The sequence below is a fragment of the Pteronotus mesoamericanus genome, unplaced genomic scaffold, assembly GCF_021234165.1.
Source record: "Pteronotus mesoamericanus isolate MK-2021 breed Mesoamerican mustached bat unplaced genomic scaffold, CSHL_Meso_final contig_52, whole genome shotgun sequence".
Taxonomy (NCBI): Eukaryota; Metazoa; Chordata; class Mammalia; order Chiroptera; family Mormoopidae; genus Pteronotus; species Pteronotus mesoamericanus.
Window position 1 is genome coordinate 148,142 of NW_026555189.1, and position 15,887 is coordinate 164,028.

The 15,887-nt window shown below is 51.3% G+C and overlaps 1 protein-coding gene across 1 annotated transcript; it reads left to right on the plus strand.

Annotated features, from left to right (window-relative positions):
• Positions 1-570: 570 nt before the first annotated feature.
• MEAK7 (MTOR associated protein, eak-7 homolog) lies at positions 571-15,297 on the plus strand. The gene is made up of 8 exons (XM_054578997.1): positions 571-600; positions 3,578-3,755; positions 5,469-5,699; positions 6,029-6,173; positions 7,926-8,351; positions 12,799-12,917; positions 14,437-14,616; positions 15,161-15,297. Exons 2-8 carry the CDS (start codon positions 3,603-3,605, stop codon positions 15,272-15,274), a joined length of 1,368 nt encoding a protein of 455 aa, XP_054434972.1. The 5' UTR covers positions 571-600; positions 3,578-3,602; the 3' UTR covers positions 15,275-15,297.
• The last annotated feature ends 590 nt before the right edge of the window (positions 15,298-15,887 follow it).

Genomic DNA, 15,887 nt, shown 5'->3' on the forward strand with positions numbered 1-15,887 from the left:
GGTGCTCGGGCCTTCTCAGGACCTAGGCCAGACCAGCCGCCTGGAATTTGCCCACGGGAGCCCGCAAGATGGTGGGAGAATGGATTGGTCTACCTGAGAGCGGCAAGGAGTGACACAGCCATCGGACGGCACTTCCCCATGCCTGCGTGCACCAGGTTGGCTTAGGTGCTGGGCAGGTGGCTGTGAGGCAGTCTCTTTTGTGACTTTCAAATCTGGCCAACCAATTAGGCCTGAACCTGAGTGCTGGGGAACAAGCCGGGTGCGCGAGGATGGGTCTGTCTCCATTGCAGTGAAGGCAGCGTCAGTGCTAGGAAAACCACCATGCCGGGTGGGCTCAGAACCTGAGGGCCGAGTATGCTGGTGAAGCGTGCGAGGTGGGCAGTGAGGGCCCTCCGAGCCAGACCAGGGCAGAAAGGAGCTGCCTAGAGGGGGAGGCGTCTGATGCCCCCAGTGGACCACACACAGCCGTGAGGCTGGCCTTGGGAGCCTGCCTGGTGTGGGCGCGGCCTGAGGGCTCAGCTTTGATGTGAAGCTGTGTTAACGTCTCAAAAACCTTTCCCTTCCAGGTGCTGGGAAGATTTTATCTCCTTCAGCATTTAGGTAAGTCACGGGGCCTTCCCACGTCATAACCGTTAAGGTTTTCTAGAGGCAGTGAAAAAGCGTGATATTTGGTATGAAGACCCTATCTAAGAATGAAGTGAATTCACTAGGGTGCATTTTCATATGTTTACCTTTTTCAGGATTTCAGCAAAATAGCAAGATAGGACACAGGGAGAGTTGTGTGACAAATTTTCTGATGACCTGATAAATTAACACAGATTTTGATTGATCAGAATTTCTGGGTGTGTGTGTGTGTGTGTGTGTGTGTGTGTGTGTGTGTGGTGGGGAGTATGAATCTAAAAATACATTTGACTAATATTGTCATGATTTACCACGGATAGATGCTCTACAGACAAGGATAAGATCGCTGAGCAAGCCCCCTGCATAAACCCCAGCCCCCTTTCCTGGTAAACATGAACAGTGCAATGTCCTCCCTAATAGGAACTCGAGCCTCTTTCTGTTCTTCCTGAATCTTTGTTTAAAATTAAGACACCCAGTCTCTGACTCACAGCCAATTCATACTGAACCCTCCCTTCTTAAACGCTCCCAAGAAGGCAGCCCCCACACCATCCCAGGCCCCCTCACACACTTACCAAGACCCCCACGCTTCCTCACGGCAGTAACCTCAAAGTGCAGCTTTGACCACGTGGGTTCTTGCTCATCCTTAGTCAGTGGGCGTGGACGTGTTTCCTGTTGTGATTTCCCCTGGGCATGGCCTTAGGATGTGCCACAATGCACGCAGCATGTGGACGCAGGAAACTGACCGCAGGATCTGTGATGTTAGCGCCCTCCTTCTCCCTTTGCCTTGCACCCTTCCCTCCTCTCTGCTGGAATCAGTGGTATTTAAAACCCCGATGATGACGGCTCATCTCCTAATCCAGTCCTAAATGATCAGGTTGCTTCTTGGAGCTCTTAGTAGATAGACGGAAGAGAATGGGTCTGTCTTGGCATGGCTGTTTGGATTGTACCCCTGGAGGGGACCAGGAGCCAGCTGGTGCTGCCCACTGTGTGTTAGAGATGAGGAAAGCCATGTGCAGGCTGGACCTTAAGCCCAGGGCCTGAGGTTTCCGTCTTGGCTCTTATGCTGCTGAGAAACCCGAGGAGTGGAAGCATTTAGATCAGATGGCCCATGAGTGACAGCTCTGAACTGGGGTGTGTAAGCCCTCATTTCTAGCCTGCCTTTGTGAGTGCGCTACGGTCCCCCTCCAAGGAGCCCTCTGCTGCAATCTTCCTGTTCCGGGCAGATGGAGCTCCCTGCTAGGATGGCAGTGATAAAAAAAGATGGAAAAAATAACAAGCAAGCTGGAGAGGATATAGTGAAATTGGAACACTTGTGCTGTGCTGCTGGGAATGGAAAATGGAAAGCAGTTTAGTGGTTCTTCAAAAGTTAAACGTCAGATTACCTACCATAAGACCCAGCCATTCCATTCTGAGGTCTGTACCCTCAAAATGTGAAAGTGGGGCACTCAAACAAGTAAACATGAATAGTGCTGCTGTGAACATGGGTATACAAATACCCAAAAGGTAGAAAGAGCCTAAATGTCCATCCACAGGTAAGTGGATAAACCAAATGTGGTATCTTCACACACTGGAATATTACTCAGCCATGAAAAAGAATGTAGTGCTGCCATCCGCTATAACATGGATGAGCCTTGAAAACAGTGTGCTGAGTGAAAGAAGCCAGTCACAAAAGAACACATATGTATGACTCCATTTACATGAGAAGTCCAGGGTAGGCAGATCCCACAGAGATGGCACATTAGTGGCCGCCAGGGGCGAGGGGGAGGGGAACGGGGAATGACTAACGATGGTTACAGTGGTTCTTTTGGGTGTGATGGAAACATTTTGAAACTACGTGGAAGTGGTGTTTGCACAATGTTGGGAATGTACTAAGTGCACTGAGTTGTATCCTTTAAAAGGGTGAATTTTATGTTAGGTGAATCTCACCTCCATAAAAAGAAAGGAGCGATCCCAGCTATACCCCATTTCCCTTTGAGGTTTTGAACAGCCAGGACTTGGTGGGCCTGTTATTCACACTCCGAGCTCTCCGGGGTGGCCTGTCCCTCCCGCACTGTCCTCTGGGAGCCTGTTGACACTTGTGTTGACTTAGTTTGTAGAGTGCTCGTCCTTCCAGCAGCTTCAGCAATATGAGTTTCCACAATGATTCAGGATGAGAATTAAGGAGTCACAGCACTTGCCCCTTCAGAGACTTTTTCCATTTGATTGTGCTTTTCTCCTTTGAATCCACGGATTTGTTGGCATTTGACCCCTTTCTGTAATGAGGACTGTGACAATGAACAAAGGTCATCAAGGTCACCAATGGTCACCTGCCTTTGGGTGCTAGTCTCCACAAACATTCCTGAGCTCAGGGGCTGGATAACTCAACTTGTTAAATTATTACAGTGATCTCTGAGGTAGGGCTGTGATTATTGCCATTTTAGAAATGCGGAAATTGAGGCTCCGAGTTTCTGTAGCTTGGCCATGGCTACACAGCTAGTGGGGGCAAGGGCACGGTCACAAAGGAATGTTCGCCAGATGGCGTGGTTCCTTCGTCCATGATGTTTTCAAAGGTGTTGAATTTATTCACATACACGTGATCATCCACACTACAGATTATTTTCAACTCATGTTTTTTTTTAAAAATGAATATTTAGATTAAAATGCTGATTTTTTTTTCCTACCTTTTAGTTATACTAGCTTGGGAACTATGTCTTCAAATAGAGAAATCTAAACTATTTGACAATTATGAGCATGTCTTTGGAGATTATGGAAATCAGGACTGGGTTTTCATACTTATTTATGTTGGCTATTAAGTCCCACCACATTGAAACAACATCACATAGCTCTGATGTGTTTTAACCACTTTTTGCAGCTAAGTCAATATTTATTAACTGGATCATATAATTATGAATGTTTATTTCCCATGAGTATGACATTTTGATTTTCCTCTCTAACTCGGTATCTTTGCCTTCTGCAGCGAGCCCCGGCAGATAGAAGGAAGGATGGGGAACAGCAGAAGTCGCTCGGGGCTGAACGTTAGTTCGCAGTTCCTTCCCGAGGAGCAGGCTGAGATGGGCAGACTGTTTGACGCCCTGTCATCGGAGAAAAGTGGCTCCAATACCTCGCCCAGATCCTTCTCTCTGAAGGCTCTAAAGGCAAGAGTATAGTCATCATCAGTTCATGTTTAGTCCAGAGCAGGAACCTATAAACTCTAGCCCCGTGGGCCAAAACAAGCTCTCCATTTTTGTAAGACTAGACTTTAAAAAGTTGGTTTTCTGTAAAGGGTCAGATGGTACATATTTTCATGTTTGTGGGCTACTGTGGTCTCAGTCACAGCTACTCTGCCCAGCCTTCAGGTCACATTTCTAATCTGAGATTGGACAAAGGGGCCAGCCCTGCTTCCCATCCCTTGACCATTGTCTCCTGACATCCCTCCGGGTGACAGACTGGTATTCGTAGGGCCAGTAACCACAAAGCTTCAAGTGTTCCAATTGTCTTTAGGATTCATAAGTGTGTGATGTCCTAGGAATCTTACGGTGCTCCCAGCAAAATAATACTGTGTCAAAGTCAAGGTTCACCTGACAAGGAGTTACAACTCCTCGTTTCCCCATCTTTTGGTCCTGTTCCATGGGACTTTTAACTGCCTGTCTTGAGTGCTCAGACTGAGGCGAGACACTGGCAACCGGACAACATCAGCCCACCTTCCCGGGCCGTGGGAGGGAAGGCAATGTGTGAAGGCTTTTTAGCAGCCTCCTCTTCTAGGACGTGCAGAATGGGAGCAATGGGCATTGGGGATCCCCTAACATACTCCCTTTACAGATGAGGAAACTGGCCAGGGAGGTCATGCGGGTCATATCTGTGTGGTATATATGTGTGTGCACAGGCATGTGCACGAATATCTCCACTAGACCAAAACCACCCCCGTCTGCCTGGTCCCTCCGCATGCTGGAGCAGACAGAACTAGACAGAGCAATTAAGGGCTTGACTGCAGAGTAGGTGGCAACGTTTGTAAGTGTTTATCAAGATAAATATGGTTAAAGTTGATCAGAAAGCTTTGGTGACTGTTTCCTTTGGGAAGGAATTCAAGATTGATTTTCTGGTAGAATTTTGAAAACACTGATAGAACTAGCTATACTCTTCCTGAGTAAGCAGGGTGGGGACGAGCTCTACAAAATCTCAGAATATTGATGTTGTTACAAACGGAAAATCCAGTTTTCAGACCCTGCTATGATGGAAGTCCATGATTTGCTTTCTCTCAGCATTTATTTTCAATCTCTGGACCAAATCTGATCTGATATTGGTCAAAAGGAAAGCGATATTTATAGGATGTTATTGGTAAGACATTAAGAACTAGATTTTAAATTTAAATAAAAATTAATTAAAATGCACATCGAGCACAAAGAACTTAGATAAGAAATGAAAGCTAGCTAATATATTTGGAAGTCTCTAATATGAAGGAGACCAAATAAGCTATAAGTAGACCTATGCCCCGTCTGTTGATAAATTCAGACATGCAAATGGTAGCCCTCAGTATAGATGGCGGAGATGTTCTAAGCAGAGTGAAGAGCAGATGCTGGCCAGGGGCAGCAATGACATGGCCAGCCTGGGGAGACTGGAAAGTTTGGAGAGATGGGAACAGATTGTGGAAGAACCCAATGGCCAATATGAGCCACGAGCCAGGTCCTGTTAAGTATGGGGGCCCTCGGGGGATGCGATGCCTGAGGTGGGGGAGAGATGGTACCCATGAGGCTTTTGTCAGGTAGCATGCTGGTAGAGGCTTCCCAGCCTGCGAGTGTTGGTCTTGGTCCCCTCGTTACCATGTTTAACTTGTACCCTGTCTAACCTTTTCTCCTGCTTGTCCTTAACAGAGCCACATTGGGGAAGCTCTTCCCCCAAAGATGGTCACCAGACTGTATGATGGCATGCGGAGGCTTGATGTGACGGGCCAGGCTAAGGGGCCCAGCGAGGGTGTCTCCCAGGAGCAGTTCACGGTGTCGATGTCCCACCTGCTGAAGGGGAACTCCAAGGAGAAGAGTCTCATGATCCTGAAAATGATTTCTGCCACAAGTGGTCCTGTGAAAGCAAAAGAAGTCCAAAAGGTAGAAAGGCCACTGTAGCCATCCCAAGTAGTCTTGGTGTCCTTAGGTGGGGCACTCGGGGCGGAAGCAGGACACGCTCTCCACCTCTGGGGAACCCTAGACCACGTAACTGGATGAGGTCAGAACTCCTGGACAAAGGCCTTGGCAGAACCGGACCAGCCGCGGGTATCATTAGAAAAGTGAATAACTACCTGAGTTACATTATCCTTGCCCACATAGGGCCATTGTAGTTGGCATTCAAGTGATAAAACGCTCTTCCCCTTGTTGATAAGACGTAGGTCATCGGTCATGGCAGCAATGTTATTAATGGTAAAATTGTAATCTTCAAGTTTACAGAGGATCTCGTGGGCTCTGTGGTGCATGTGCTAAACCACAGACAGGAGCTGAGGGGCTGGATTCAGAAGAAAGCCCCAGGCCCCCCGCCCAGGGTGCAGGTCCTGGCTGCTCAGCTGTTCTCCGAGATGAAGCTTGCAGGCAAGTGACTCTCACTGAGCCCTTGGTGGCGGCATAGAGTGGTACCACACTGTCCCAAAGCTGGAGCCTTGCAGCCAAGTTCTGAAATCTAAAAGCCTGAGTCTTCCTCCTTGGGGAGACTATTCGGATGGTCTAGTTTGGTTGGCGTATGACTGCTCATAGCGCTTCTTTATAACCCTCATTCTGCAAGGTCAGCGGTGATGTCCCCACATTCACTGCTGATTTTAGTCATCTGAGCCCCCTCTTTTTTTATTGGTCAGTCCAGCTAACGGTTTGTCTGTATTTTGTTGATATTAAAAGAGCCACTTTTTGGTTTTATGGATTTTCTCTGTTCGTTTAGTCTCAATTTCATTTATTTTCATCCAAGTCTTCTATTGCCTTCCTTTGGCTTCCTTTAGGTTTAGTTTGGTCATCTTTCTAGTTTTTTAATCTTTAATCTAGAAGGTGAGGTTGCTGATTTGAGATTTCTTCTTTTTCAGCAGAGGCTTTTATGACTATAAATTTCCCTCTAAACACTGTTTCCATTGCTTCTGTTAAGTTCCGGTATGTTGTGCTTCTGTTTTCATTCATTCCCAGTGTTTTCCAACTACCTTATGATTTCTGCTTTGGCCTGTTGGTCATTTAGGGGTATGTTATTTAATTTCTACATGTTTGTGTATTTTCCAAATTGCCTTCTGTTACTGATTTATAACTTTATTATTTTGTGGTCGGAGAACATATGTTGCATGATTTCAATCATTTTAAAGTTATTGAGTCATAGTTTATGATCTAACATTCTGTTCTGGAGATTGTTTCATGTACCCTTGAGAAATGTGGATTCTGTTATTGTTGAGTGAGAAACAGCGTACGTTTAAATTTACTTGGGATTTAAAAATACCTTGTGGGGCATCTCTGTGCAAAGTAGATTTGTTTTATGAAAGTATTACTGTTTTTATTATAAAGTATTTTTAAATGCAGTTTGAAAATAGGTTATATTTCAAAAATTCATTTAAGTGAGGCATTTGGAGCTTGGAAAGAATAATAACAATGTATATCAAGTGCCAGTAGTTTGTCTTTTGGTATCACCAGTGTATGACGTCCATTCTTAGTAGGAAAGCGAGAGAAAACAGGATTTTATAGATGCTGCTTTGAAACAGCTGAGCACAATTTGCAGTTAATGAGACCTGTTCCTCCTGATAAACTAGACAGGTGCTGATTAAGTTACCAATCACTACCTTGACTTGGCCGAGAACAACGCACTTCTAAATCCTTTCCAAATGACTTTGCTATGATGCGAGCCCCGACAAGTGGCTTTGGTGCAGTGTTCTCGGAAACAGTAGTGGAGAGGGCCGGACTGGGCCGGGGGTGGGGGGAGGGTGTGGCTGTCTCTCCCGGGCCTCTGAAACGCAGCTCAGAGGGGAAGAAAATGTAAGAGTGCTGACGTTGGATTCGCGCTGACCAACAGATCTAATTCAAGTGCCAAAGCAAAACATACGTGAAATTTTAAATATTCTAGTAGCTGTATTAAAATAATAAAAAGAAACAAGTGACGTTGGCTTTAATAGTATATCCAAAATACAATTTAACATTGGCAATCAGCCAATCAAAAAACAATTGAGATATTTTACACTCTTTTTTCCATACCAAGTTTTTGAAGTTCGGTCAGACGCGCCACGTGTTGAGTGCTCAGAAGCCATGCATGGACAGCGCAGGTTTAGGTGAGTAGGTATAAGGCAATGTAATCGCCCGCTAATGCTGTTTCCCTTCCCTTAGACGGCAAGAAGCTGCTGGGGCCTCAGCAGCTGGACTGTGACTGTGACCAAGCTATGATCGAGGACTGGGTGTTCAGGGCCCACCTGGTGGCCACGTTCCTGAGTGTGGTCATCCACAGAGGCTTTCTCCTGCACTTGTCGCTCGATCTAGCCACTCTGGTGCCCCGGCGTGAAGTTCCCCAGGAGCAGGAGTTTGAGAGTGTCCTGGACGTCCTGTCGGTGATCTATGTCAACTCCCACGTGCCCCGGGAGCAGCAGCACCGCTGGCACCTCCTCTTCTCGTCCGAGCTCCACGGGCACAGCTTCTCCCAGCTCTGCGGCCGCATCCCACGCCGAGGGCCCTGTGTGGTGTTCCTTGAGGACAGCGATGGCCATGTGTTCGGTGGCTTTGCCTCCTGCTCCTGGGAAATCAAGCCTCAGTTTCAAGGTAACACTCAGCCACCAAAACCCAGTGGTAGCACGGCGCTTGTTAGGAGTTCTGGTCAGACAGCTATGGCGTGGAGACCTCTGGGCACCGACAGGGGATGTGAGCCTTAAAAAGAATGTGAGCATTTCTTTCACTGTGTCTTCCAAGGGTTTGTCTGATGTGTTTGGGAGGAACGTGAAACATGATGCTGCTTTAGGGTGGGTAAACGCTTAACAGATTTTTTTTTTTTAAATTCTAACAATGGGGTCAGATAAGCAGGACAGGTATCCTCACCTCAGATATTAGGGTTAGTAAATGGTGCCAGGTCCCACCTGTGGGCGTGGCCAGGCCGTGGGTGCCTCACGAGGGATTCTTTCAGATGGGATGTTTTCTCTCCTGGGACATCTTTCTTTCCTAGGACCCCAGTGTGTCTGCTTCGCTGCTTCTCCCATGGTTTCTGGCTTTGTGGTTTTGCTGGAGTTGGGGAGTTTTTTTTGTGGGATCTCCAGTGCAGCGCATGAATGGCTTTAAGTGAATTTTACCCCTTCTTCAGGGAAAACGCTCTGATACACATTTTTAAAGGACCATTGTTAAAAACGCTCATCTGCTGGGCAGACTCAGGGGTGAAGCTGCCTTTCTAGGGTTTGCTGTCAGTGCGTGTCCCATGGTGCGTGGCTCGGCTGCCCGAGTCTGTGTTCTTAGTAGGGCTCCTCAGGGCCCACGGCTGTGAAGTGGAGGGCTTTTCCTAGTGGCTCTGAGAGACCAGATACCTTCCTGCCCTCACTCGCAGGGGCGCAGTGAATTCTGGGCAGGGTCCCTCCCAGAAGGGGGCGGGGTGAATACCCTCCCAGGCTGGGTGAGCGGAAGGGTAGATCCAGGGACCTGAGATTCAGGAGACAGAGGAGAGAGGCCTCTGGGACAGAGACGGCGCTTCCGGACCAGATGGCCATCAGCTCCCATCCATTGTGCCTGCGTCCCTCCCGCCGCTTCTCGCCTTCTCGCTCCTTCTCACTGGCCCTCTGCGTTTAGTCTCACCCCTCAAATCCATTCGCCACACCCCGGCCCTTCTCCTGGAAACCCTTTAACAGACCCCCTGCCCTCTACCCTCAGGGCGGTGCACCTTTTATCTCCACTCTCACGACCCACGCCTGTCCCCTTGCCATCCGTGCTCAGTCCCACTGACCTTCCTGTGGTTTCCAGACAGGCTGTGCCCTTTCTTGTGTTGGGACTTGGCACATGCTGCCTTCTTCCTCTTTAATCTGTTTGCACGGACAGCTTCTTGTTGGGACTCAGCCCAGGGTCACCTCCTCCAGGAAGCCTTCCCAGCCACATGAGGGCTGTGTGCTCCGTGAGGTCCTCGGTCAGGCTGCGCGCCCCTAGAATCGTTCCTGTCTTTCCTCCGCTAGGCAGAGCGTCTGTCAGCTGGGGAGCCATGCCCGGGTGCAGAGCTGCCATTCCTGGAGAGGGTTTAGCAGTCGTAGGCAGCCCCTTTGCCTAGGATGGGTGGACGGAATCATGCGATAAAGGTTGGGCACCACCTTCCTGGAGATCCTGGTATTTCTAGGATTTTATTTTTCTCTTTGGTTTTATAATGTTCCAGATCTTCAATCCAGGTGCTGCTACCAGTTCTTCCCCACTGTGTCAGAGGTCCCCAAGACCACCCACACTTCAGTGATTCACTAGCAGCACTCATGGACTCAGCATATAACTGTGCTCACAGCCACGACCTAATTACCCTAAGAAGATGCAGAGCAAGATCAGCATGTGGGGTGAAGTCTTGGGGAACCAGGCTCCAGCTCCCAGAGTCCCCTCCCAGGGGAGTCACGCAGGACAAGCTGAAGGCCCCCAGCAACAAGCTGTGATGACACTTGTGAAGTCCTGTCCAGCAGAGAAGCTTGTGAGGGACGCAGCACCCAGGGTTTTATTGGGGGCCGGTCATGTGGGCACCCTCTGCCTGCAATGCCCCAGCTCCCAGACTCCCAGGGGAAAGCAGGCGTTCAGCACCAGGCCCTCTGTTTGCACCAACAGTTTAGGCACAGGGGCCACTCTGATCCGTTTTGGGAGCGGCAGGGGCGCTCCCGAAATCCAAGCCCCCAGACGCCAGCCGAGCGAAGCAGGCCTTCCTGGGCCCGCAGTCGCAGGCCTGCGGCCGTGAGCCTCTTCTGCACGCCCACCTTTCCCTGTCACAGTGTCACAGGGATGGCACCTCCCCCCCCCCTTGCTGTCTTGAGGCCTTGGGGGAGTGACGCGTGGCCCTGTCTCTTTGTGTGGTTGGAGGCTGCGCTTTAGGAAATGGGGAAAAAAAACCCAAAAACCTTGAGAATCGTTATTATAGACAAAACATTCTCTTCTTCCAACTGCTTTAATATTAACTCCAGGTTAGCGCTGCTGGGTCTAATGTTTTATTAACAAGCAGAATTCATCTTCCTGAAGAACTGCAAAAAACTGCAATTAACAAGTTCTCCAACTTGAGTTTGTTCTGCTCTAAGGGGCTGGAATTCCAGCAGAGGGCAGCCTTGCACCAGAGTCTGGTCAGAATCAGGCAGCATGCTTGTCCATTTGTCTTGGGAACCGCTACTACTTTTTCAGACTTGAAGTGACAGACACAGGGTCACTTCATTTTTGCCGTCGTCTGTGGTGCAGTTGACAGGCCTGAGCACAGGACTGAGCACGGAGCCTCATGAGTCCAGCTCTGGTCCTGGGCAGGGTGCCGAGTTCCCGGGGCCTTGGTTCCCCAGAATTATGGGAAATGGTGCCATGGGAAAGCAGCTTATAAATTGTATCTCAGTGTTACGGGGTGGGGGGCGGTCAAGTATTGCTATTGTGAGCATTAGGTGGGAGCCTCACTGTTGGAATGACTTTTTTGCAGGTAACACTAACTCCGTGGGTCCTTACCGCCACGTCCTAGAAAGACTCTTGCCCCCCATGGCCTCCCGGCTGAGGGCCGGCCCCCTGGTGGACTAGAGTGGGGTCCATTGCAGCGGAGCAGCCTCTGCTTGTGGCCCCGTCGCCTTGCTTAGCATCAGGACTGGGTATATGTTGGCGGAAAGATAGCCTTAGGATTGCAAAGCAAAGTAATGCTATGCCCAGCACTGGGGACAGCAGGGTGGAACCGGGTAGCCCATTGCTTCTAAAACGGTCCTCAGTCTGCGGAGGCCACCCAGGCCCCTGGACTCAAGCCTGAGTCTTTGTCTAGAGTGAAGTCCTCTGTCATCTGGCTCCAGGTGGCTTGCTCCAGGCTCGCCTCCCTTCTTCCCCCGCCCCAGTGCTCACAAACCCTTCAGGACAAGGCAGGCGCCCTGCTTAGTCCCCACAGGTCTTGTCGCTGTGGGTGGCGGGGACTTCTCCGGGGAGTGGCCCTCGCCCAAGCCCTCTCCATCTCAGGACGTCCTTCCTGAAACAGCGTCCAGAAGCCCCCTGACCGCACCCTCAGGGGTCTGTCAGGATGGAGGCCTGACCACCGCTTGCCCAACTCTGCTTCTTGAGGCCTCTCAGGGCCCGAATCCCCCTTCGTGTCTGTTTTCCACATCTGTGTTCTCATTTACTTCCCGGGAACTGCCTTCCTGCCTCACGAATTGCCCGACCCCAAAGTACCATGAACTGGATCCAGTGTTGGCTTGTATGTCTTGTTTTGACATCAGGTGCCCTTCATTGTCACTGTGAAGGGCAGGCCTTCGGGCCAAGTTCTCCTGTCTGTGGGGGCGTCCTTCATTTGGCTGCCCCCGAGCTTGGAACTCCCTGGAGGCAAGGGGTGGGCTCCATCCCTCTCCCCAGTTCTGAGTGTGCTTCTGGGATGAATGAATCAAGAAGGGAAGGGAGCTTGGGAGTTGGGGTGCTGATCGTTTCCACAGCTTCAGTTGGTACCATCTCTCACGCTTGTGGACAGAGCTAGACGGTCGCCTTTCACTGCCTGTCCCCTTCCTTCCCTGTGAGGCAGCTCTGCAGGTCTTCTTTCCCCTTTTGGACGGCGCAGTCCTCTAGGCAGGGGACAGCCTTACCCAGCGTTAGGCACTAACTTGAGGAGGCTGTGCCAACACCAAGGCAGCTCCTGGAGTGACCGCCGGCATCCTCGCTCCTAAGTTACAAGGGACCCGCCTTTCCTGACTGGGATGCACTCTTCTGACAAGCAGCGGGCAGGGTTCCATCTCTGCTTCCCTGGCGAGGGCGAAAAAGCGCCCCGGCAAGCAGATGTCCTTTATTTTTAGTTGTCACTCTCACTGTCGAACCCTCCGCTCTTCATCTGGGGCCCTGGGCAGCTATAAGGCCTGTCTTGTGTGGGGCCTGGGAGCTGCCCACGCAGCTGTGATGGCCGAGCTCCTGCGTCTGTGGGAGCTCAGGGCACCTCTGAAGACCCATGGGATGGTTCTCGCCACTGTGCCTTCTGAGGGGTGGCTTGTTTGCAATCCCCGCCTCTCTCTGCATGGCTCAGATCAGTGACCCTGCTTATCTGTGCTCTGGTCACTTTCAGGGGACGACAGATGCTTCCTGTTCTCCATCTCCCCCAGCATGGCCGTGTACACTTGCACGGGCTACAATGACCACTACATGTACCTGAATCAGGGGCAGCAGACCATCCCAAATGGACTGGTGAGGCCTGGGGAAGGGCTGGGGACGTCCCGTCTTAGTGCTGTCCATCCCGGTGGAATCGGAGCTGATGTGCTCAGGCTGACACTTCCCGACGCCCCGGGGGCACTGTGTGCACGTGGTCACGCAGGCGTGCCGCGCTCCCTTCATTCTGCCCGCGTTCCAAAGCTAGGACAGGACTTCTGTTGAGGAAGGTTGGAGTCTCTGTTGGGGTGTTTTGACATTTTGTGTGCAAATGGTGGATTTCACCAGTTTTCCTGGTTGGCCTGTGGCCTACATGGCTGGACATGGCATCAGTGTCAGACCTGTCACTGGGCCCTGCTGCCCTTCCCCTTCCTGGGGGGTGAGCCGGGGGAGGGGGCGTGCCCAGGGCTAGGCCCCCAGGACCCATGGGGAGCTGTCGACAGCAACTCACGAAACAGTGTGTGGGGCTGCCATTGGGGTGACCACACCTGCAGTCTGCTCTGTGCTCCGGCCTGGGGACTGAGCGGCAGGAAGAGGAGGACGGGGGCGAAGGCCAAGGGCAGGCAGAGGGGCCGGGGTGGGCGAGGCGGCAGGCTGAGGCGAGGGGCTGGGCCGGGCGCCCCTGTGCGTACACCAGCCCGGCACCTACAAGCCAGCTGCGCGTGGGTGGGAAATGTGTCTCTGGCCAGCACTCCAGCCAATTTGTTTTTCTCTGCTTCTTAACAAAAAACTCCTTTTGGGAAATTGTAGCCTGGGCTTGCAGAGCCAGGGGCCAGGAAGGCCGGTCACCCTGTGCAGGACAGAGAGCGCTCCTTTCCAGGCTTGGTGTGCCTCACATGGGGCCACCTGAGGGCCCCCCGGACACCTCCCAGAAAGGGCAGTTTGGTGACCGCAGAGGCAAGGGCTTTGGCCTCAGGAGCAGCAGCCACTAGGTCCACAGAAATTGCTAATAATCAGTCTGAGGGAGCAAAGCAGCTCTGAGAATCCACTGCATTTTCTTGCTTTGGTCTCTTGCTCAAAAGTGGTTCCAGGCCACCAGGGACACGAGGTGGCACCCAGACAAGTGACTGGGGAGGCGGAACAGCAGTTCTGTTCTCATCGCCATGGGCTTGATGCCAGCAGCATGGTGGGCGGTGGCAGAACAGCTCTGCTTATCCCCGGTCTGCTTCCTGTTTTCACTCCTTGCAATTGACACACTGGATAAGGGGCTCACGCCCTCAGCACAGTGCCCTGGCCTGTGTGGGACTTGTGTCCCGGCTGCAGGCTTTCCGTCGCCGAGTTCTCTGGGCCCCGGTGCCCTGCGTTCTCTGTCCCGTGCTGCCCGCCAGTGCAGCCCCGTGAGGAAGAGCCGTGAGTTGGGAGTCCAGACACCTCAGTGATTATTCTAGTAACTTGTAGGGGGATATGTAAATTGCACCAATCTATATAGTTCAGGGTTAAAAAAAGAAAATAACATTCACTTCTCTTCCGCCCTCCTCTCAGACGGGTACCTAAGGCTGATAGGGGCTTGGAGCCTGACACTCGGGCTGAGGAGGTGCTGACGGCCTTCTCTTCACAGGGCATGGGAGGGCAGCATCATTACTTTGGGCTGTGGATCGATGAGGACTTTGGGAAAGGACACAGCAAGGCCAAGCCCACGTGCACCACGTACAACAGCCCTCAGCTGTCAGCCCAGGAGGACTTCCGGTTCGAGAAGATGGAGGTGTGGGCGGTTGGAGATGACTCCCAGACGCAGCTGGTGAGTGTGTGGGCGTTTCTCCACTTTCTCAGCTTTTCCCCTTTTGCTGGATGGAAGCATCGAGATACAGTTCATTCCAAATTTGTTTCCATCAGTTGTCATTTTCAGGGGACATTTTTAGAAGGCCAGAGAGATGCCAGTGGGTGCACAGCAGAGTCCTGTCCGGGTCTGTGGGGTGGGGAGGCGGCGGGGCGGGGGCGGGATTAGGAGGAGGAACCCCCTGGGAAGTGGGACGTGCCCAAGGTGGGAACTTGGGTGGCTGGGCGGCCCGGTCTGCAAGATGAGGAGGGTCAGGTGCCTTTTCGTTCTGCGGTTCTGTGATGAGTCATCGTTGGGCCTTCTGCACCTTGGCACCTCCCTGGGAGGGCATGCCAGGCAGGGTAGGGGGGCCTCAGTGAGGGAGCCAGAGCCTCCACCACATTTCCTTGTAGCCACAGTAGGATATTGACCCACTCTAATAAGCTTGAAGCCAGCACAATGTCACTGCCTGTTCTATGCTGCACACCATTGGTCATTGAACTCACCCACGCCCCTTTTTCTCAAGGCCACCAGCAGCAAGAGCATTCTTGATGTGGACCCCGAGGCCCAGGCCCTGCTGGATATCAGTGGGCGGACTCGCCACAGCGATGGGCTCCGGAAAGCCCCTGACCAGGAGTGAGGAGGAGCCTGGAGCATGACACCCTGGACAAGAGCGCACAGCCGCAGACCTCCCCGTCCTGTGCACGCTTGGCTTTAACACGGAGCTGCACCGGCTGCTGCAGGTTGTCCTGAACCTACTCAGTCGGAGTAGTGAAATTCCTCTGATGATTAGTGGGTATATCTCCCAGGAAACCTGAGTGTCAAATTAGCAACTTAGCTCTTATACATTGTTAATTGTGTATCACTGAAATGCAGAGACACTGAGACATTTGAGACCACTGTTGGAATCAGCATTTGATGGGCAAGTGAGCTCTTGTATGTAGGGGGTTCCCCTCGCTGGGGGTCTCCTAGCCTCTGGCCAGGCCTTCCCAGTTAAAGTGCCTTGCCATTCCATTTTGACTGCTAAAGGACAGAGGCGTTTGGATGGGAATCTTGATGTTTTTCTGTGTATTAATAGGGGGAAATAGTTGAAGATTTTGGAGATAACAGTGGCACTGGTCTTCACTAGGTGTTTATTGTAAGGGTTCACATCTGCCTTCTCAGCTGTTTTTAAATGAATCCGTGCCATGATCAAATGAGACAATGAGGAGACAGAGAAGCAAAGCTGTGCTTCTGTTACTGATCTATTGTGG